General features: G+C 44.6%; 1 protein-coding gene across 1 annotated transcript in view; it reads left to right on the top strand.

Moving 5' to 3' along the window:
* LOC130277733 (solute carrier family 22 member 6-B-like) overlaps positions 1-23,412 on the top strand; it is a 64,384-nt gene that overhangs the window by 20,709 nt on the left and 20,263 nt on the right. Inside the window, exons 3-5 of the mRNA XM_056528467.1 lie at positions 5,238-5,392; positions 9,545-9,713; positions 12,447-12,570. Of these exons, the coding sequence (XP_056384442.1) occupies positions 5,238-5,392; positions 9,545-9,713; positions 12,447-12,570 (448 nt within the window). The remainder of the gene's footprint in view (positions 1-5,237; positions 5,393-9,544; positions 9,714-12,446; positions 12,571-23,412) is intronic.

Raw genomic sequence — 23,412 nt, 5'->3', positions numbered from 1 at the left:
CTCTTCACTGAAGACAAGCATGGCTCTGTACACTGGAGACAAGCAGGGCCCTGTGCACTGAAGACAAGCAGGGCTCTGCACACTGGAGACAAGCAGGGCCATGTGCACTGAGGACAAGCAGGGCTCTTTGCAGTGAGGACAACCAGGGCTCTGTGCACTGAGGACAAGCAGGGTTCTGTGCACTGAGGACAAGCAGGGCTCTGTGCAGTGAGGACAAGCAGGGCTCTGTGCACTAAAGACAAGCAGGGCTCTGTGCACGGAGGACAAGCAGGGTTCTGTGCAGTGAGGACAAGCAGGGCTCTGTGCTGTGAGGACAAGCAGGGCTCTCTACACTGAGGACAAGCAGGGCTTTGTGCACTGAGGACAAGCAGGGTTCTGTGCACTGAGGACAAGCAGGGCTTTGTGCACTGAGGACAAGCAGGGCTCTGTTCACTGAGGACAAGCAGGGCTCTGTACACTGAGGACAAGCAGGGATCTGTGCACAGAGGAAAAGCAGGGTTCTGAGCAGTGAGGACAAGCAGGGCTCTGTACACTGAGGAAAAGCAGGGCTCTGTGTCCTAAGGAAAAGCAGGGCTCTGTGCAGTGAGGACAAGCAGGGCTCTCTACACTGAGGACAAGCAAGGCTTTGTGCACTGAGGACAAGCAGGGTTCTGTGCACTGAGGACAAGCAGGGCTCTGTGCACTGAGGACAAGCAGGGCTCTGTACACTGAGGACAAGCAGGACTCTGTGCACTGAGGACAAGCAGGGCTCTGTGCACTGAGGACAAGCAGGGTTCTGTGTAGTAGGGACAAGCAGGGCTCTATGCCCTAAGGACAAGCAGGGCTCTGTGTACTGAGGACAAGCAGGGCTCTCTACACTGAGGACAAGCAGGGCTCTGTGTAGTGTGGACAAGCAGGGGTCTGTGCAGTGAGGACAAGCAGGGCTCTGTGCAGTGAGGACAAGCAGGGCTTTGTTCAGTGAGGACAGGCAGGGGTCTGTGCAGTGAGGACAAGCAGGGCTCTGTGCACGGAGGACAAGCAAGGTTCTGTGCAGTAGTGACAAGCAGGGCTCTGTGCCCTAAGGACAAGCAGGGCTCTGTGCACTGAGAACAAGCAGGGCTCTGTGCAGTGAGGACAAGCAGGGCTCTGTGCACAGAGGACAAGCAGGGTTCTGTGCCGTAGGGACAAGCAGGGCTCTGTGCCCTAAGGACAAGAAGTGCTCTGTGCACTGTGTACAAGCAGGGCTCTGTGCACTGAGGACAAGCAGGGCTCTGTGCACGTAGGCAAGCAGGGCTCTGTACACTGAGAACATGCAGGGCTCTGTACACTGAGAATAAGCAGGGCTCTGTGCACTGAGGACAAGCAGGGCTCTCTGCAGTGAGAAAAAGCAGGGCTCTCTGCACTGAGGACAGGCAGGGCTCTGTACACTGAGGACAAGCAGGGCTCTGTGCACTGAGGACAAGCAGGGCTCTGTGCACTGAGGACAAGCAGGGCTCTGTACACTGGAGACAAGTAGGGCCTTGTGCACTGAGAACCAGCAGGGCTCTGTGCACTGAGGACAAGCAGGGTTCTGTTCAGTGAGGACAAGCAGGGCTCTGTGCAGTTAGAACAAGCAGGGCTCTATACACTGGAGACAAGCTGGGCCATGTGCAGTGAGGACAAGCCGGGCTCTGTGCACAAAAGACAAGCAGGGCTTTGTGCAGTGAGGACAAGCAGGGCTCTGTGCAGTGAGGACAAGCAGGGCTCTGTGCACTGAGAACAAGCAGGGCTCTGTGCACTAAAGATAAGCAGGGATCTGTGCACTGAGGACAAGCAGGGCTATATGCAGTGAGGACAAGCAGGGCTCTGTACACTGGAGACAAGCAGGGCTCTGTGCACTAAGGACAAGCAGGGCTCTGTACACGTAGGCAAGCAGGGCTCTGTGCACTAAGGACAAGCAGGGCTCTGTGCACGTAGGCAAGCAGGGCTCTGTGCACTGAGGACAAGCAGGGCTGTGTACACTGAGGACAAGCAGGTCTCTTTGCACTGAGGACAAGCAGGGCTCTGTACACTGAGGACAAGCAGGGCTCTCTACACTGAGGACAAGCAGGGCTCTGTGCACTGAGGACAAGCAGGGCTCTGTGCACTGAGGACAAGCAGGGCTCTGTACACTGGAGACAAGCAGGGCCCTTTGCACTGCGGACAAGCAGGGCTCTGTGCACTGAGGACAAGCAGGGCTCTGTTCAGTGAGGACTAGCAGGGCCATGTGCAGTGAGGACAAGCCGGGCTCTGTGTACAAAAGACAAGCAGGGCTTTGTGCAGTGAGGACAAGCAGGGCTCTGTGCACTGAGGACAAGCAGGGCTCTGTGCACTAAAGATAAGCAGGGATCTGTGCACTGAGGACAAGCAGGGCTATATGTAGTGAGGACAAGCAGGGCTCTGTACACTGGAGACAAGCAGGGCTCTGTGCACTAAGGAAAAGCAGGGCTCTGTGCACGTAGGCAAGCAGGGCTCTGTGCACTGAGGACAAGCAGGGCTGTGTACACTGAGGACAAGCAGGTCTCTTTGCACTGAGGACAAGCAGGGCTATGTGCACTGAGGACAAGCAGGGCTCTGTGCACTGAGGACAAGCAGGGCTCTGTACACTGAGGACAAGCAGGGCCCTCTACACTGAGGACAAGCAGGGCTCTGTGCACTGAGGACAAGCAGGGCTCTGTACAATGTCGACAAGCAGGGCTCTGTACACTGAGGACAAGCAGGGCTCTGAACACTGAGGACAAGCAGGGCTCTGTACACTGAGGGCAAGCAGGGCAGCTGACCTCTATATCACCAGTGATTCTACAGGCACATTGAGGTGTTGTGCTTTAAACACAACACTATCTGGTAAGCAGTGAACCTAACGCCCTATGTGAATGTTATTCCTGATTTCTGCACCTTTTTCTCTTTTTACTTTTCTATAGATTTTTCAGTGAGGAACTGTGACATGCTCCTGTAGAAATACACGGTACACGCTAACTCAGCAGGATGATTGACAAGCCAGGAGCCTGCACAGAGCCCTGCTTGTCCTGCCCTCACTTCCTGTATTTGGTCTACTCACAGAGACACACAGACAATAGCTGCAGGGACAGCACTTTTTCACCCAAAAATATACACATTTGTTAACCAATGTATGTTACAAATATTCATATCATGATATTATCTACATACATAAAAAGTTTTAGTTAATGACAGGTACACTTTAAGCCGAATGAAAGTTGTCACAAGTAGACATTTCGTCTATTGAGCCCTATGGGCTACAGCAGCAAAGTATTCTTGGCCATTGTACAGATGGTTGTGACCACATTATTTCCTCTTATATATCAGTCCCTAAACTTAGATAAACTTAGATAAAATATGCATGAATGATAATTCGCAATGGCATAATCTAAATGTTTGATCAACCATGCTGGAATTGTTTTGCGATGTTTATGCAAGCTCATTGAGGTGTGTTTTTTAACCCCTTAAGGACTCAGTTTTTTTTTTATTTTTGAATTTTCGTTTTTCCTCCCAACCTTCTAAAAATCATAAGGCTTTGAGTTTTCCAACTACAGACCTATATAAGGGCGTGTTTTTCCATTACCAATTAAAATTTTCAGTTATATCAACCATTTCACCACAAAACCTACAGCAAAATTAAAAAAGAAAATTATTTTTGGGACAAAATTGAAAAACCAACAAATACAATTTTGTCAATTTTGGCAGCTTCCATTTCTCTGCAGTGCTCTTATTGGTAGAAATGACACCTTATATAGGTCTTGTTTTTTTTTATTTTTTTACTTCTGTTAAACAAATTATAACCTTTTGCATGAAAATGAGTATTCTTCTGATCCCTATAACTTTTTATTTTTCCGTACAGGGGGATGTGTGAGGGCTAATTTTTTTCTCCGTGATTTGAAGTTTTTATCGGTACCATTTTTGTTTTGAGGGGACTTTTTGATCACTTTTTATACATTTTTTTTTAAGTTATACTTTTTTTTAAGGTATACAAAGTGACCAAAAATATGCAATTTTGGAATTTGGTATTTTATAACGTATACGCCTTTGAACGTGCAGTCTAATTAACATTATACTTTTATAGTTCAGGAATGATACTACATATGTTTATGTTTATTTCCTTTTTTTTTTAAGGAAAAAGGGGGTGATTTAACTCCTTAAGGACAGCGTATTTCAGTTTTTGCATTTTCGTTTTTTCCTCTTTACCTTTTAAAAATCATAACCTTTTAAATTTTCCACCTAAAAATCCATATGATGGCTTATTTTTTTGCACCACCTTTTCTTCTTTGTAATGACATCAGTCATTTTACCCGAAAATCTACAGCCAATCAAAAAAAATAACTTATCGACAAAATGTTCGACAAAATTGAAAAAAAAACGTCCTTTTGCAATTTTTGGGGGCTTTCGTTTTTATGTAGTGCATTTTTCTGTAAAAATGACATGTTCTATTGATTCAGACGCGACGATCAACCACAAGACCAGAGTTATATCGCGGGAGCCGGCGCAGGATGTAAATACACTTCCTGCATTGTTAAGGAGTTAAACTTTTATTATCACTTTTTATTACACTCCTTTTAAGTCCCCATAGGGGACTATTACATGCAATCTTTGGATTGCATTTACTGTTCAATGATATGCCATAGCATAGCATTGATCAGTGTTATCTGTGCTTAAAGTGGTACTCCGGTGCTAAGACATCTTATCCCCTATCCAAAGGATAGGGGATAAGATGCCTGATCGTGGGGGTCCCGCCGCTGGGGACCCCCGTGATCTTGCACTCCGCACCCCGTTATAATCAGTCCCCGGAGCATTGGTCTAATTACTGGCGATCACGGAGGCCGGAGCATTGTGATGTCATGGCCCCGCCCCGTGTGACATGACGCTCCACCCCCTTAATGCAAGCCTATGGGAGGGGGCGTGGCAGCTGTATAGATTTTTTCCCCACAGATTTATACAAATGGATGTTGAATATTTTAAGAACTATCCAGAGTAGGAGAAAATCCCCACAGCAAACATATGCTGCTCTGGACAGTTCCTAAAATGGACAGAGATGTCAGCAGAGAGCACTGTGCTCGTGATGTCAGCAGAGAGCTCTGTCTTCCAAAAAAGAAAACAAGTCTCTTCTCCAGGGTTTGTCATCTGAGAAATAAACATATATTATTATAAATCTTGCAGCCCCATACACAACAGAATGCTATCAACAGAATGAATGTCTTCCAAAATGTTATCCCAATTTGTTATTCCAGGTTTGGGCGCAGACCATTGAATATTTGGTCAAACCTTCAGATGTTTGTGACTGGAATATGTGCAGCTTTTGCTCCAAACTACGTAGTGTACTGTGTCTTTCGTTTCCTGACTGGTGCTGCTCTCTCCGGGATTGTTCTTAATTCCTATTCTCTAAGCAAGTATAATATCTAAGAGTCACTTAATTACAAAACAAATAAATTAAAAATTCTATGAAATATGAATGTCAATGAAGGAGAAAAAATACTACTCTAGTACAGCAATGTAATAGGTATAATATGTCAGTTATATGTCTGCTGAGCCGCCATTGTTGAATGCAAGATTTAAAGGGACAATAATCTAATGTACATGATGTAGTATATTAAATGGTTAAAGATGGCATTCACCCCTTGTACTCATGATGCCAGGGCATGGTTTAGCCTATAACCATCTGAAGGTATATCGCTGGATCCTGGGCTAGGCACGGGGACAATAAAGACTCTGACGCCAAGTTACGGACAACAGTAGCTTTACTGAGGGTAAACAGTTGGTAAAGTCTATACAGTTCAGCCAGGGCCCATGGAGGTGACCAGTAACGCAGAGACATAAAAGGCTTGCTGGGACTTGTAGTAGGACTGGACAATTGAATGCAGACCACGCTGACTTGACAGATCACAGGGACTGACTTGACTCATAAAAATGTGACTTTAGCTTACTTTACTTGATGATGGCTGCAGGACTGGACTCCAACACTCTGGACACACACACTAGGCACGACTGCATTGGACCTCAGCTTAGCAGAAGAGCAGAGCTCAAAGAGAAAACAGCAAGCTCCACCCAGGGCTTACATGGGGGAAACTAGCAGGGAGCCCATAGGTCACTCTTGGGATCACCTGGTCACTGGTACCTCCTGGGTAACAATCACATGACATATCATAAAGTGTAACTCTTAAAGCAACATTACATTTTATAACATTTTACATGGAAAAACATATTTACAATGGGAAAACAAGTGCAGGGGGCCTTGGAGACACTGAAGAAGGCTGCCTGACAGGACAGCAGGAGCACGTTGCATAACACCTCCCGTACTGGGCAACCACAAACTCCCCTCTTAATTAAAGTTGTCCTTGACACCCATCCTGGAAGGCAGAGGACTGAAGTGGCCACTGAGGCCTAGTGACAATTCCTGAGGAATTTATGTACAATAGGGGAGATTTATCAAAACATGTTCAGAGGAAAAGTTGCCCAGTTGCCCATAGTAACCAATCAGATCGCTTCTTTCATTTTTTAGAAGTCCTGTGAAAAATGAAAGAGGCAATCTGATTGGTTGCTATGGGCAACTGGGCTACTTTTCCTCTGGACAGGTTTTGATAAATCTTCCCCAATGTCCTTCTCAGGTAGGATTACGAAACAAGATAAGGATGAGTCCATGTGGCATGGTGAATGTCCATGCATACTCTTTAAACTTATGGGGTCAATTTGACTTTGTAACTGCTTTCTGAAGACACTCAAGACAACAATATACATATCAATATACATAGATTCACGGATTGGGTTGCCGGAGGCTATCTTCCCAATGCCTTGGCTGCTGGGTCCCCTCGGTTCTCAACTCTTCTCTTTAACAAGGCCTCTGCAAAATGAAATAAGCAATCTGATTGGTTGCTATGGGCAACTGGGCAACTTTTCCTTTGCACAGGTTTTGATTAACATCCCCCAATGTTTCCAGCCTCACTCAAATGCATCCAGCCCCCCCCCCCAAGCACACACAATGCCATCTGCCTCACCCACACACAATGCCTCCAGCCTTATCCCACACAGTGACAAAGGGGTGTACAAGGGAGAGAGGGGTGTAGAGGAATGACAGAGGGGTGTATGGGGTAATCGTGGGGTGTACAGGGGTGACAGAGGGGTTTAGAGGGGTGACAGAGGGGTGTACGGTATAACAGAGGGGTTTCCAGGGGTTACAGAGAGGTTACGAGGGGTGACAGAGAGGTGTAGAGGAGTGAAAGAAGGATGGGAGTGCACTACCAGAAGTTGAGTAGGCATCTGTCAGCGCCACCTCTGCTCCTTCCCTCCATCCACATCATTCTGCTGAGGGGCCAGGGAGAATCCAGAGTCCAGAGCTGCTCCACAGGAGAAGGAGGATACACGAGGATTGGAGCTGCAGCATCACCCGTCCCGGCACTGCACACAGACTTCCCTCCCGCCCGGCCTACACGCCTGTGACTCACAGGTGTGCAGGCTTGGGCAGGAAAATCAAAACATTTTTGCACCATATTTTCCACCAGAGTGTCCTGGCACCCCGGTAGGGAATCAGTGTAATATGTGCTGGACTCCCTTTGCAAGCAGGTACAGCAGCTAGGGCCAATGCAGCCCTGTCCGCTGTGCCCCTTGCAACAGCGCACCTGAGGCGATCGCCTCATGGGGGCTACAGCCCTGCCGTGCAAGCCATGCCCATACAGAAAGTCCCTCCCACAAACTATGCACCTGCTGGTTTCGGCCCTTTTTAGCTTCTCCTCAAAGCTGAAAACACCATTTTCGCCCATTACACCACATCACAGGTACTTCAACCACAATCTCTTCATCACAGCTCAGCCCCACCTTACTGCACAAGCTCCCCTCTGCATCTCTGGTTGAATGTGTCAGACCGGCTTGCAGGCCACATCCTCTCCCACAAGTCACACACCCCATTCTATTTTGTTCCTTTGTTGTATGTTAGTCCAGCTTGCAAAACCCCACCTCCTTCTATTTTCCATCCGTTTTGTGCTTTGGTCGGCTTTCATGTCACATCTCATCCAACAAAGCAATGCCCCCCAAAAAACCACACCCCTTTCTCTTTTCCATCTACAATCTCTTCATCACAACTCAGCCCCATCTGAGGTCAGGATATGAGATAGGGATTTGAGGTCGGAATATAAGGACTGGAAATGAGGACAGGCTGTAAGGTGGGGATATGAGAAAGGGATACAAGATCGGGATGCGAGGTTAAGATATGAGGGAAAGAATATGAGGACAGGATCTTTGGATGAATAAGAGGAGGTAACATTAGGATGGGATATGGGGGGGGGGATATAAGGACAAGAGCGTCCTCATATGTTGCTTTTCCTTTCCCACAAGCGATATAAAAAACGCTGGGTACTAGTGCTAGTATGTATATAAAACTCAATGTATGCATGTATGTTTCAGCATAACTTTATATGTTTCAGCATAACATAATATGTCAACAAAATATATACCAGTTACAGCAGTTAAATCAACCCTTACTGACCCCCTTATGAAAGGATGTGGATTTGTCTTTGAAGCCCCATGCAAGTCTTTGGGATTTCTGGTACTTCTCCTGATCATGTTACTCAGGCTGCAGAGATTTCTTAGGACTTGTAAACATCCTGTCAACTTTCTAGCAGCAGAATAGTTAGTGCGAGAACTGGATATGAGAACGGAATAGGGGGATGGGATATGAGGTCAGGATATGAGGATGGGATATAAGGTCTGGATGTGAGGACAGGATATAAGATCAGGATATGAGGTCCGGATATGAAGATGGGATATAAGGTTGAGATATGACAATGGGATATGAGCATAGGATATGAGGACAGGATATAAGGTCATGATATGAGGTCGAGATATGAGGATGGGATATAAGGATGGGATATGAGGAAGGGATATGAGGTTGGGATATGAGGCAGGGATATGAGGTCAGGGTATAAGGTCGGGATGTGATGACGGGATATGAGGACAGGATATGAGGTTGGCATGTGAAGTTGGGATATGAAGATAGAATATAAGGTTGGGATACGAAGTTGGGATATGCGGTCTGCATATGTGTAGGGGATATGAGGACTGGATAGGAGGACAGTAGAGTCATTGTTTCTTTTAGGTTTAGGTAGGAAGATCATGCAATGCCGGGTACTCGGCTAGTATTATCTAAGGACATTTCTAATAATTCTATTAAATGTTATCTAGATCTTCATTTTAATCATGTTGAACATCATAGGAATTTCAGGATTTTAATTGGCTTTTTAAAATGATACTCACCTGCCTGATCCTTCTTCCCATGCTCCAGCTTCAGTTCTGATGGTGATTGGGTCTGTTGCTCATTACTTCCTTTTCTTTTCATTGCAGGAAATGCCGGCAGAGCCAATCACTGACCCCAATAGGAAATCACCACAGCTGCCAGTGATTTGTTGGGCAGACATTTCCGGCATGTTGAGATATCCCCAATAAGCAGTGTATACCTGGGCACCATCAGAATATCAGTTATTTTTTTCTTTGATCTTTTGGAACATTAGTTTCCCCTGAGAACTTATTAAACTGTGTGCTCTCCCTATAGTTGTAGAATGGATTCCAACAGAGTATCGGGCTTTTACCAGTACAGTCACCGGGTACTGTTACACAACTGGCCAGTTGGTGCTGGTGGGTCTAGCATTTATGATTCAAGACTGGCGCATGCTGCAGATGGCTGCATCCCTTCCCTTCTTCATCTACTTTTTATACTCATGGTAATGTATATATATATATATTCTTTATAAAACTCATTTTCAATTTCAATATCATCCCCATGACAGCTCAAACAGGGGGGGTGCAAGCTTTCCTGGAGTCCTAAATGACACATATTTTAAAAGGAAAGGTATTATCTGTTATTCTAAGCATAATACGTGGTCAAACAATGTATATTTTGTCTGATATTCTTAGTGTTTTCAGTTCTTTATCATGTTTAAAAGGTATATTTACTGCACGTGTATGGGAACACTTGACTTTTTGGATATGGGAAGGACCCTCACTTTTCCTTTAAACAACGTCAACTACAATAAACACAAACTATAAAGTGAATTTAAGTGAAAAACTTAAATGTTTTTAAAGTAAAAAGTGGCTACAGCTATATTTAAATTGCAGGACTAAGACAAGCACAGGAGTCAGGGAGAAAGCTATGTGATTGGCATTCATGAACACTGTGCAATATCCAGCTGTCTGACATAAGCCCCCAGAGGTGGCACTCTCTGGTGGAAAACCGAAACGTCATGTGGTAAAGGTGCAGGGACATGCTCTGGCTTGTCATTCTATCAGAGCCAGTACACTTTTTAGACCCTACTGTAGATCCTCATTCCTGTGCTTACCCACTGTGTCTGCCCCTGGATGCCTGTTCACCACCATGAGGTTTAACAACCTAACATTACTAATTGTAACTAATCATAATTAGTTACAATGAGTCCAAAAATAACTTGCCTGAAACTTCCACCTGACTCCTGACAGCCAAACTAAAGTGTATAAAATATGCCCTGGATTTGTTATTTGCTAAAGGGAAACTGACAGCTGGTTTACCCACACTTAACCCAATGCCCCGTGTGATAGTGCGGGTGAACCATATTAAGAGCATGTATTACTCACTCGGATTGGTGCTGCCATTTTGGAGATATACAATGTATTAGCCGGCATTGCTAATATGTTAATCATGGCTTTGTGCAATGGAGGAGGGAGCTAAAATACCCAGCAATCCCTAACTCCTTCTCCTTTGCTCCAATGTGCCTGCCCGCCTCTTAAGTGTTCATAAGACTCTCTCTGCCTATGTGAAATTGAGTAGTAGAAAAGGGATGCTGGGTATGCTGCGGTTTTACCGCAGTGGTCCCGATCAGCTCCGCTGAGCTGCTGGGACTGTTTATTTTAGACGCAGCAATCAACTTTGATCGCGATTCGTGATGTCCTGCATTAGCCCCCCCACAATAAACCCCTGGTCCTAAAGGTGGTAAGGTTTTCACTAAATTTCTGACCAAAACAAAGATGGTCTGAATCCTACAAAACCACATTACTCAATCCCTTCACTTTTGCCCTTGGAAATTTTGGTTGCTTTTATTCTAAGCGATTTTGCTTGGTATTAGATTCCCTAGTAATGTGTGTACAATTATTAATTTGGAATATAATTTAGAATTAATATTTTCCCTGCATGTGCCCAAAAAAATCCAGCACAACCCTACACTCTTAGTAAATGAGGGCAACTGTGCGTGTGAAATCACCCTTAGAGTCAGTTCACACATGCATATTTTTGCTGCAGATCTGATGCAGATTTGCTGTAGCAGATTTTGTTACACATTGAAGTCAACAATGCTACAAAATTGTGTAGGCTAGTTTTTCTGGCATTTTACGGAACTTTCATACTGTTTTTGAGCTAAAGATAGAAGTGGATTCAAAAGGAGTAGAACATATAAAGGAATTGCTTCTTTCTCCCCTTCTTAAAGGGGTACTCTGCCACAGACATTTTATCCCTATCCAAAGGATAGGGGATAAGATATCTGATCGCTGGTGTGACATTGCACTGATGTGTAATGAGCCTCAGGCTAGGTTTCCACACAGGTTTTTTTTCTGGCGTTTTTTGGAAAACTGCCACTGCAGTTTTTGAGCCAAAGTCACAAGTAGATCCATAAGGAAGGAGAAGTACAGTGGTCCCTCAACATACGATGGTAATTCGTTCCAAATGAACCATTGTTTGTTTAAACCATCATATGTTGAGGGATCCGTGCACTGTTTAATATAAAAAGGTATACTCACCTGTCCCCGCCGCTCTAGACCGTCTCCGCTGCCCGGAATCGTCGTTCCTTATCGCTGTCATCACGTCGTTACGCACGCCGCTCCTATTGGATGACGGGACGGTGTGCGATGCAGGGGATCCCGAAGAGGACGGTCCGGAGCGCCGGGGACAGGTGAGTGATCATCACCGGACCACACGGGGCACCGTAAACGGCTATCCGGTGGCAGCTGAAGCAGTCTGCGCTGCCGGATAGCCGTTTATGCTATGGCCCCGACATACAAAAGCATCGTATGTTGATGCTGCCTTCAACATGCGATGGCCTCTGAGAGACCATTGTATGTTGAAATTATTGTATGTCGGGGCCAGTGTAGGTCGGGGGGTCACTGTATAAGTCTTTCCTCTATATTCCCCACACCTTTTGAATTCACTTCTGGCTTTGGCTCAAAGACTGCAGTAGCAGTTTTCTAAAACAAATAAAAAAAATAACTTGTGTGGAAACCTAGTCTTACTAAATTGCCAAATCACATAAATGTTCTAATATGAAGATTTATTTTTTTAACAATAATATTATTGTTTTTTTTAAGATATAATTGAATATAATTTTTGCATTAATATATTCGGTAGCTTTGCTCTTCAATGTGTTTGTGTGATGAAAATAATCCTGTAGTAACTTTTCACAATGACTTATGTTCTCACTGCTTGTGGACCACAGGTGGCTCCCGGAGTCCAGCCGATGGCTTGTTCTAGGTGGGAAATATGAACAAGCCATCAAAGACCTCAGGAAAGTGGCCAGAATTAATGGGAAGACAGAGGAGGGGGAAAAACTTACAGTGGAGGTAAACCATACACATCACTAGAAAAGCAGAAAATCTATTTGCAGTTTAAACATTCATAGAGTTTTAAAGATACAGATTTCCAATACCAATGGAAGTGATACTGCACCCCTGTAGTTGTCAATAAGTGATACACCAATGTACAAGGTGCTGAATGTCTCTGAAATCTCTTTGAGGCGACCACCAAAAGTTGCATTAAAAAGTGGTCTTTTATCAGGGTGGTCTTTTAATAAATGGTGGAACTGAGAATCTGTTGCAGGCAATCTGTTGTTGATAAGGCAGTGGTATTCTACCAGAGATGGCCTTCTAGAAAGGTTTCACTCAAGTACTGAGCAAAACACTAAGTCCATAAAGAGTAGGAAGCAAACATTTATTGAATCCTCTCACTGAGTGGTTCTCCGTTTCGGAAAATACAAAGGGTCCCAAGCATGTGACCCCCCCCCCCCCCCCCATATGACGTCATATGCATTAATAGGGCATATTTACAGGGCTTGTCCTTTTTGGAGAGGTCAGTATTAAAATGATCTAAATGCCAGACAAAAAAGAAAAAAGTAGATGCCCAATAAAAACATAGCTTTATTTCAATCCATTAAAAATATCACCAGCAGGAGGGGAAGAGAGAAAGATGCCGGCGGCCGGTCAGAGGAAGCGGGGTTCCGCGAAACAGCCTGTTGCCCACAGGCCTGGCGGCCACCAGCGTCTTTCTCTCTTCCCCTCTTGCGGGTGATGTTTTTTTAATGGATTGAAATAAAGCTATTTTTTATTGGGTTCACCTACTTCTTTTTTCTTTTTTGTCTGGCATTTAGCACTGTATTATTATTTTTCCAGTTGATTGCGCCCCCATTGCGTTTTTTCTCCACGTGGACTCCTCCATTGTATGCTTTGTGCTCTATATCTCCACTTCACTTGTTCGTTTTACAGTAGTGTCACCCGCATATTCCTCTAGCTGTTGTATCTTAAAAATATCTAGATTTGTAGCCTTCGGTTCCCTGATTCCAATACATTTTTTTAAATGTTGTTGTTATAATGAACTTTATTTCAAAATGGTCTGAATTCTAGGTTCAGGTAAAACCTGATTGACATCCCCACAGCCTCATATCCACACTCCCCTGAGCCTGATTCATGACCCTTTAAAGGAGTACTCTGGTGGAAAACTTTTTTTTTTTAAATCAACTGATGCCAGAAAATTGAACAGATTTGTAGGTTACTTCTATTAAAAATCTTAATCCTTCCAGTACTAATTAGTGGCTGTATACTACAAAGAAAATTATTTTCTTTTTGGATTTCTTTTCTGTCATGACCACAGTGCTCTCTGCTGACACCTCTGCCCATGTCAGGAACTGTCCAGAGCAGGAGAAAATCCCCATAGCAAACATATGCTACTCTGGACAGTTCCTAAAATGGACAGAGGTGTCAGCAGAGAGCACTGTGGTCCTGACAGAAAATAAATGCCAAAAGAAAATAATTTCCTTTGTAGTATACAGCCGCTAATAATTACTGGAAGGATTAAGAATTTTTAATAGAAATAATTTACAAATCTATTTAACTTTCTGGCACCAGTTGATTAAAAAAAAAAAAAGTTTCCCACCGGAGTACCCCTTTAAAGGAGTACTCTGGTGCGGAGTATTCCTGCTCCGTCCTGCCCGGGCTGCAAAAAAAAAATGAAAATAAACCATCTCTCACCTTCCTGGGTTCCCATGGAGCGCCACTACAGCTGATCAGTCCATCTTCTTCATACTTCCAGGTGTAACGAAGCGTCACATGGCGCTCAGCCTATCGCCGGCCACCGCGATGTTCTGCCTCAGCCGGCAATAGGCTGAGCGCCATGTGACGCTTCGTTACACCCGGAAGTATGAAGAGGATGGACCGGAGGACCGATCAGCTGTAGTGGCGCTACGTGGGAACCCAGGAAGGTGAGAGATGGTTTATTTTCATTTTTTTTTTTGCAGCCCGGGCAGAACGGAGCAGGACTACTCTGCACCGGAGTACTCCTTTAACCTCATATTCATACCCTCCTAGTTCAATGCATACCTCTTACCACATCCACCACTTTGATTCACGCTCCTCAGCCTCATATTCATTCTCCCCTGTTTGATCCATGTCCCTTCAGCCTACTTTTCACATGCCCAGAGCCTGATCCATCAGTCTCATATTTACATCCCCTAAGCCTAAAATTTACACCCCTATTTTGAAAGTTCACACCCATCTGACTACTCAAGGAAAAATGCAGATAGTCAACTAGATAGTAAAATCCCTACATCTCAGGAACTTGGGGAGTAGCAACAAAACAAAAAGAATGTTGCAAACAGAGGCTACAAAAATTATTCCGACCACAAGTCATCTTTCAATCATTTATCTTTGACATATTAAAGAAAATAAACCATCATTCATACTGCAAACCTGAAATAATAATAAAATGCTTAGTAAGAAGAGAACTTTATGTTTTGGGTCTGAAAGGATGAGTAATCAGTAGGGCCGGGTTCACACTTCTGAATTTCCGAGCAGAATTCCGTTTAGAAATTTTGCTTGGAATAGGATTCTGCTGCACAGTGTAAACTGTGGAGTTTTTGAGGTGGACTTTCCACCTGGAAAACCCCTTGAAAATATCTGCCTGAACATTGAACATGTTGAATGTTCTGGCAGATCTCCGTCTATGGGGACGGCAATGTCTGCATGGTCCTAGCCTTTTCTGATTCAGTCAGCGTTGGTATTCCGCAGTGTCAACCCAGCCTTATTGCCGTTAATGAGAAGGAAACTGGCAAAAAAAAATTTTGAATATCAGTTGGACACTTGGAACATGGGCATAAAGATGAAGATATGGTATCAAACACATCATATACATCTAATAAAGAGGCTGCTGGCCATTCCAGAGCTCAGAAATCAATGTCACTAATATGTTGGATCACTTGAATCTTGGCGAGGAAGAAATGCATCTGACTACTAAAAGTAAGTTTACATGAATCAGGGAAAATGTCCTTGTACATATCTGTCATCAATTCAAACCAAATTGCAAAAAAAAGATGTAAGCTGGAAAAAAGACAAAAAGACAAACAACATATTTTCATTTTTTTTAATATTAAATGGTTGAGGCCGCTTGGTAATTTTCTGATATATATATATATATATATATATATATATATATATATAAAAGTAATTGCAGCACAGCTTAGTGCCAAAAACAAGATGGGTGCCAGCGTCCAGACCAGATCAGGGCCTCCTTTAGACAAGCCCTGAGGCTTGAAAATGGCTCCATAGGAGCAGAAACGTTGCTGTATTGAGATTTGTGTGAATAAAATGCACCTTTTTTATTGGAGTGCTGCGCCATTGGAGTTTATATATATATATATATATATATATATATATATATATGTATACATACTTTATGCTTTCCTTTTTTATGCTGAAAAATAAACAATGAGGGGCCCTTTAGCACATTTAAATGGGGCCCTCCTTGAGCTTCTGAGTGAATGTAAACCCCTTGTTTGGGGGGAGGCAAAAGCTGCTGCTATTTCCACAACCATTAGTCCATTAAAGCAACTACTGGTTAGTTTTAATATCAATTTCTTTTTTTTTTTTTTTCAAACTTTATTTATCAGGTTTTACAGGTATATAAAGCACAAGTAAGCATAACATGCGGTCGGTTGACCTCGCAGATTACAGTATAACCTATTAAATTTGGGTAGGGGAGAGGGGTAGAGGGAAGAAACAAACAGGGAATACCGACATGGGGAAGAAGGGAGGGAAAGGAGCACAACCCATAGATTAAGTATTGTGTCACAAATGTCACACGAAGCTTAGGTAAATGGTGTCTGATAACATAGAGCCCAAGAGCATGCTTCGTTATCAACTAATTTAGCGAATCCTTAGTTAGAGAACACGACCTAGTAAAGGAAAAATAGGGTTAAAGGAACAAAGTAAATAAAATAAAATCGTAAAGCAAGGCGGAAATTGGGTATTTCTTCATTGAGCTGCTGACTGGTTACGGGCAATATATCGCAGCCAACTGTCCCACAAATGAATAAAGGACTGTTCCTTGCCCTGTCTGCGTGCTATCATTCTCTCCATTTCACAGGCATATGTTATTTTGGCCCGTAGCTGGGCAAAGTCCGGAGCATGTTTGGACTTCCATGAAGATGCAATAAGAAGGCGAGCAGCTGCAAGAATGTGAAATGCGATAGTTTTGCATTGATTAGGGAGATCAATAACGTGATTGGAGAGCAGAGCAAAGTCTGGGCCCCACTGGATAGCAACGTCCAGAACATCATGGAGTAAGTGGTGAACTCTAGACCAGAAAAGCGTTAAGGCATTGCATGTCCACCAAACATGTAGGAAGGTCCCCACTTGAGCGCCACACCTCCAGCAGGTAGGGTCCGTTCCAGGGTATATTTTAGATAGTCTTTCGGGGGTATAATACCAACGGTATAACAGTTTTCGGGCGGATTCAATATGGTTGGTGCACTTAGAGAGCTTAAATGGGAGAGAATATAGGGTTAGCCATTGGTCCCCTGAAATATCCCCACCCAAGTCACCCTCCCACATTTGTTGAAAGGGATGGGCGTCAGAGGCTTTAATATCAATTTCTATATATTTTATGAAAAATGGATGCCTATTGAGTGTTTATACATAATGGAGTCATTTATTAATGTGATCCCGACAATTTTGTCTCTGATTTTGCACCCAATTTGTGTCACACGGCATTGTGCGCCAGTATTTGCAACCAAGAAAAAAAAATAAAAAAACAGATCAACTCTCCATTTTACTCAGAAAACCCAAAAAACTAGTGTGGTTGCAGGGTAATGGGGGCGTAACTAGCGGTAGGGGGTGGGTTCCAGACAGTTTTGAAAAAACCCAACATATTTGCTAATGTTCCCACATAAAATGTGCTCTGGAAAACCCGACACCTCAGAGCAGTTACAAAAAATAAGCAAAATTAGGGAAAAGCAAAACTTAAAGGGGTACTCCACTGCTCAGTATTTAGAACAAACTGTTCCGAACGCTGGCGCCGGGAGCTCGTGATGTCATAGCCCCGACCTTCATGACGTCATGCTCCGCCCCCTCAATGCAAGTCTATAGGAGGGGGCCAACATTTACGGCCATGACTGTATAACACACATTTTTTTTACATTTAATATCAGTAAATTGGTCCATAAAACCTTATTTCATAAATGCTCTTGAAGATGGAATATTGAGCCAACTTGTTTGTTTTTCTCTTATTGTTATTTTTTTTTTCTTATAGAAAGTCATATAAACGTAACTCGATTTAATAATACTGCTTCAATTTTAAAAATACACCTTAAGGCAGCAAGAAATTCATGGCAAATTTTTATTTTCATTGTATATCTAGAATTAACTCTGTTTTTCAGAAAGTTTGCTATATCTGAAAGCTTTATGTTAGAAATCACATCATACATTTATTTACTCTTTTTTTTTTATTTGATTGTGTTGTATAGCCTTAAAGGGGTACTCCGGTGGAAAACTTTTAATTTTTTTTTAATCAACTGGTGCCAGAAAATTAAACAGATTTGTAAATTACTTCTACTAAAAAAATCTTAATCCTTCCAGTACTTATTAGCTGCTGAATACTACAGAAGAAATTATTTTCTTTTTGGAACACAGAGCTCTCTGTGGACATCACGAGCACAGTGCTCTCTGCTGACATCTCTGTCCATTTTAGGAACTGTCCAGTGCCGCATATGTTTGCTATGGGGATTTTCTCCTACTCTGGACAGTTCCTAAAATGGACAGAGATTTAAGCAGAGAGCACTGTGCTCATGATGTCAGCAGAGAGCTCTGTGTTCCAAAAAGAAAATAATTTCCTTTGTAGTATTCAGTAGCTAATAAGTACAGGAAGGATTAAGATTTTTTAATAGAAGTAATTTACAAATCTGTTTAACTTTCTGGCACCAGTTGAGTACCCCTTTAAGGTGCCCATGCATTAGCTGTAAGATGAATGTTGAGTGATGCATAGCAACGCTGTTTAACTCTTTCTGGGGTGGGCAGGAAGCAGAAACATAGCTAGGGTCTGAAAAGTTCAGGAACATAAGCCCCTCCCTCTCTTCCCAAGAAAAAGTCACATACTACCTATATATATAACGTGCTGGTGTGGCGTTGTGTATGGAATGAACATGTGTATATGGTACCCCACCATGGGGTACCATATACACATGTTCATGCCATACACAGCGAGGGAGTTTCACCAAAATAAGTGCAAAGGAAAATTGCACCTAGCAACCAATTAGGTTACTACTTTTAAGAGTGATGAGTGATCGCAGGGAGCAATAGATGCTCACTCCACTGGACTTTTTCCCTTAACCAAAGTGATAACCACCGACAAAAATGTACAGCAACAACCAGAGTACAAAAGCTTTATAAATCTTTATTAAGTGTACATATCATAAACCCATACGAAAAAAGGAATATGGGCATAGTGGACAGCACTGGATAGAGTAAAGGAGGTGTAAGACATAAACATTGGTACGAGAGTACAGATAATTGTAGCATATCAAACAGACCAAGTACAACACATGTATAGAGTACAATGACAAGTATTAAACAGTAGTGTTGCTCGCGAATATTCGCAATTCGAATATTATTCGCGAATATCACATATTCGCGAATTCGCGAATTTCGCGAATATAGCGCTATATATTCGTAATTACGAATATTCGTTTTTGTTTTTTTTTTCTTCACAATACACATCATAGTGATCACCCATCTCTGCTTCCAGCTTGTGTGGTGTAAAGAAGGCTGTAATACTACTGTGTGAGACTGGCGTGCGGAAATTCGCATATACGAAAAATTTGCATATGTTAATTTTCGCATATGCGAATTTGCGCGTATACTAATTTTGTATATGCTAATATTCACATATGTTAATTTTCGCATACGGGAATGTTCGCATATGCGAAAATAAAACGAGAATATAACGAATATGCGAATGTTCGCGAATATATGACGAATATTCGTCCATATATTTGCGAATATTCGCGAATTCGAATATGACCTATGCCGCTCAACACTATTAAACAGAGATCAATGAGAATGTTTCGCAGAAAAAAGCTACAAGTAGCATAACACAGATAACCAATGCAGAGCCATCTACCACCTGCACTTAACCCAACGCACGTTTCGTGCGATTGCGCTTCGTCAGGGGGTGGGGCCACAGTTCACACATACATATAAATATGCTCATATGTGCTGCATACCTTCATAAGTATATAACACACACACCTGTATATACAGATAAATAAGCAGAAAACACATACTTTATATCCACTTATATACATTGTATGTGCACCATACATACATTATATACCGTATTTATTGGGGTATACCACGCACCGGCCTATAAAACGCACCCTCATTTTACCAAGGATAATATCATTGGTAAAATGAGGGTGCGTGTGTGTGCATGTGTATACCCCGATACACTGTTTCTGACCCCGCAGAAGCCCCCAGGAAAGGCAGGGGGAGAGAGGCCATCCCTGCCCGCTTCACTCCCCCTGCCTTTCCTGGGGTCTAGAGCCCTGCTGCCGCCGCTTCTCTCCCCCTGCTATCTGCACCGCTGCCCATTCTCTCCCCCTGGCTATCGGTGCCGGTGCCAATAGCTAGGGGGAGAGAAGCGGCGCCGGCAATGGGGCCAGGGTCGGGTCCGCGCTGCTTCAGGCCTCCGGTGTGTGTCCCCTGCGTCGTTGCCATGCGCTGCACGGCGCAATGACGAGTGACGTCACTCGTCATTGCGTCTCGCAGCGCATAGCAATGACGCAGGGGATGCACACCAGAGGCCTGAAGCAGCGCGGACCCGACCCCGGCAACAGGTAATTATACAACCAGGGATGGGGGAGGCAACGGGGCATCGGCGCCTCTCTCCCTCTGGCTATCGGCGCCGGCAATGGGGCAGCGGCACCGATAGCCAGGGGGAGAGAAGGGGCAGCGGCGCCGATAGCAGGGGGAGAGAAGCAGCAGCAGCAGGGCTCTAGACCCCAGGACAAGCAGGGGCAGAGAAGCCGGCAGGTCTCTGCACCTGCAAAAGCCGCTGCAGTTCATTGATTTAAAGCGCCCGCTTTAAATCACTTAACTGCAGCGGCTTATCGGCGTATAACACGCAGATAGACTTTAGGCTAAAAAATTTTGCCTAAAAAATGTGTATTATACGCCGATAAATACGGTATATATATATTTATATATATATATATATATATTAACACACACAAAGACTATATTGGACATAAAACATTGCACATAGGACAGTGATGGCAAACCTTTTTGAGCCCGAGTGCCCAAACCATAATGCACGCCAATTTATTTTCCCTCAAAGTGCCAGCACAGCAATTAAATCAGAATACTGAGGCTTAAGTTTAAAAAAAAACAACTTAGGTAGGCAGTATGTTCCCCCACATTAGGTAGGCAGTATAGTTTCCTCACATTAGGTTGTAGTTCCCCCACATTAGGTAGACAGTATGTTCCCCCACATTAGGCTGCAGTTCCCCCACATTAGGTTGCAGTTCCTCCACATTAGGTTGCAGTTCCCACACATTAGGTTGTACTGTAGTCCCCCACATTAGGTAGGCAGATATAGTTTCACCACATTAGGTTGTAGTTCCCCCACATTAGGTTTTAGTTCACCCACATTTGGTTGCAGTTCCCCCAGATTAGGTAGGCAGTTCCCCCACATTAGGTAGACAGTATAGTTCCCCCACATTAGGTTGCAGTTCCCCCACATTAGGTAGGCAGTTCCCCCACATTAGGTAGGCAGTTCCCCCACATTAGGTAGACCGTATAGTTCCCCCATATTAGGTTGTAGTTCCCCCACATTAGGTTGGCAGTATGTTCCCCCACATTAGGTTGCAGTTCCCCCACATTAAGTTGCAGTTCCCCCACATAAGGTTGTAGTTCCCCCACATTAGGTTGCAGTTCCCACACATTAGGTTGCAGTTCCCCCACATTAGGTTGCAGTTCCCCCACATTAGGTAGGCAGTTCCCCCACATTTGGTAGACAGTATAGTTACCCCATATTAGGTTGTTGTTCCCCCACATTAGGTAGGCAGTATAGTTCCCCAAAATTAGGTTGTACTTTCCCCACATAAGGTTGGCAGTATGTTCCCCCACATTAGGTTGCAGTTCCCCCACTTTAGGTTGCAGTTCCCCCACATTAGGTTGCAGTTTCCCAACATTAGGTTGGCAGTATGTTCCCCCAAATTAGGTTGTAGTCCCCCCACATTAGGTGCGTTCCCCCAAAGACATACAGCCTTCAGCCATATACAGTGTATGGCTGGAGGCTATATGTCTATGTACTGCCTCACAGTGCTCCGTCCACCGCACCGCTGAGGGGTCACGACCTACTGCTATGGCCTATAGGCCATAGCAGTAGGTCCCGGGGCTGGAGCAGCGGTGGTCGGAGCACCGAAGCTGAAGTGTAGATGGTAACTTACCATGCCGGCCAGTGCGCATCCTCCTCGATGCTCCGCTCCTCCGTTCCTATGGGCGCATGCACAGGACATCAGTGACATTTTAAAGTTAACGCGGGGCCGCAGAAAGGTAAAAGATCTTTCGGGACACAGGGATGTCCTGGTTTGCCCCACCTGGCAAACTATGGCCGTGTGCCCACCTTTACCTGTGCCAGGGTTAGCTTCTCCTTTGGACATCAGGTGAGAGCTGCTCCATTTTACTTTTTTAGGACATTGCCTTTACTGTACAGGACCCTGAAGAAGCTTCTGTTCTCTACATTGACAGAGATTTACAGCTTTCAGCAGCTTTTTCTTATTTATATGTAAGGATTTGCTTTATCTATATTAGTTACCGTATTTATCGGCGTATAACACGCACTTTTTAGGCTAAATTTTTTAGCCTAAAGTCTGTGTGCGTGTTATACGCCGATACACCCCCAGGAAAGGCAGGGGGAGAGAGGCCGTCGCTGCCCGCTTCTCTCCCCCTGCCTTTCCTGGGGTCTAGAGCGCTGTTGTCAGCCCTTTTCACCCCCTGGTTATCGGCGCCGCTGCCCGTTCTGTCCCCCTGACTATCGGTGCCGGCGCCGATAGCCAGGGGGAGAGAAGGGGCAGCGGCACCCATTGCCGGCGCCGCTGCCCCGTTGCCTCCCCCCATCCCCGGTGGCATAATTACCTGAGTCCGGTCCGCGCTGCTCTAGGCCTCCGTCGTGCGTCCCTGGCGTCATTGCTATGCGCTGAACGGCGCGGCGCATGACGTCAGAGCGCCGCGCCGTGCATAGCAACGACGCTGGGGACGCACGACGGAGGCCTGGAGCAGCGCGGACCGGACTCAGGTAATTATGCCACCGGGGATGGGGGAAGGCAACGGGGCAGCGGCGCCGGCAATGGGTGCCGCTGCCCCTTCTCTCCCCCTGGCTGTCGGCGATAACCAGGGGGTGAAAAGGGCCGACAGCAGCGCTCTAGACCCCAGGAAAGGCAGGGGGAGAGAAGCGGGCAGCGACGGCCTCTCTCCCCCTGCCTTTCCTGGGGGTATATCGGGGTATACACGCGCACACATGCACCCTCATTTTTTCATGGATATTTGGGTAAAAAACTTTTTTTACCCAAATATCCTTGGTAAAATGAGGGTGCGTGTTATAGGCCGGTGCGTGGTATACCCCGATAAATACGGTATATACTTATTTTTTTTATTTTTCTGTTTTTGGATGACATTTTGGGGGCTTCAGAGTTATGGTCTGAACATATGGCTTTCCAGCTGTTGCAATCTGATCCTATCAGACAGGAGAGAGCCACAAGGAAGGAGTACTATCAGACAGGAGAGAGCACAGATGAGTACTATCAGACAGGAGAGAGCACAGAGGAGTGCTATAAGACAGGAGAGAGCACAGAGGAGTCCTAT

This window comes from Hyla sarda, chromosome 6, assembly GCF_029499605.1.
Source record: "Hyla sarda isolate aHylSar1 chromosome 6, aHylSar1.hap1, whole genome shotgun sequence".
Lineage (NCBI taxonomy): Eukaryota > Metazoa > Chordata > Amphibia > Anura > Hylidae > Hyla > Hyla sarda.
This window is presented reverse-complemented; position numbering and strand designations above follow the sequence as displayed.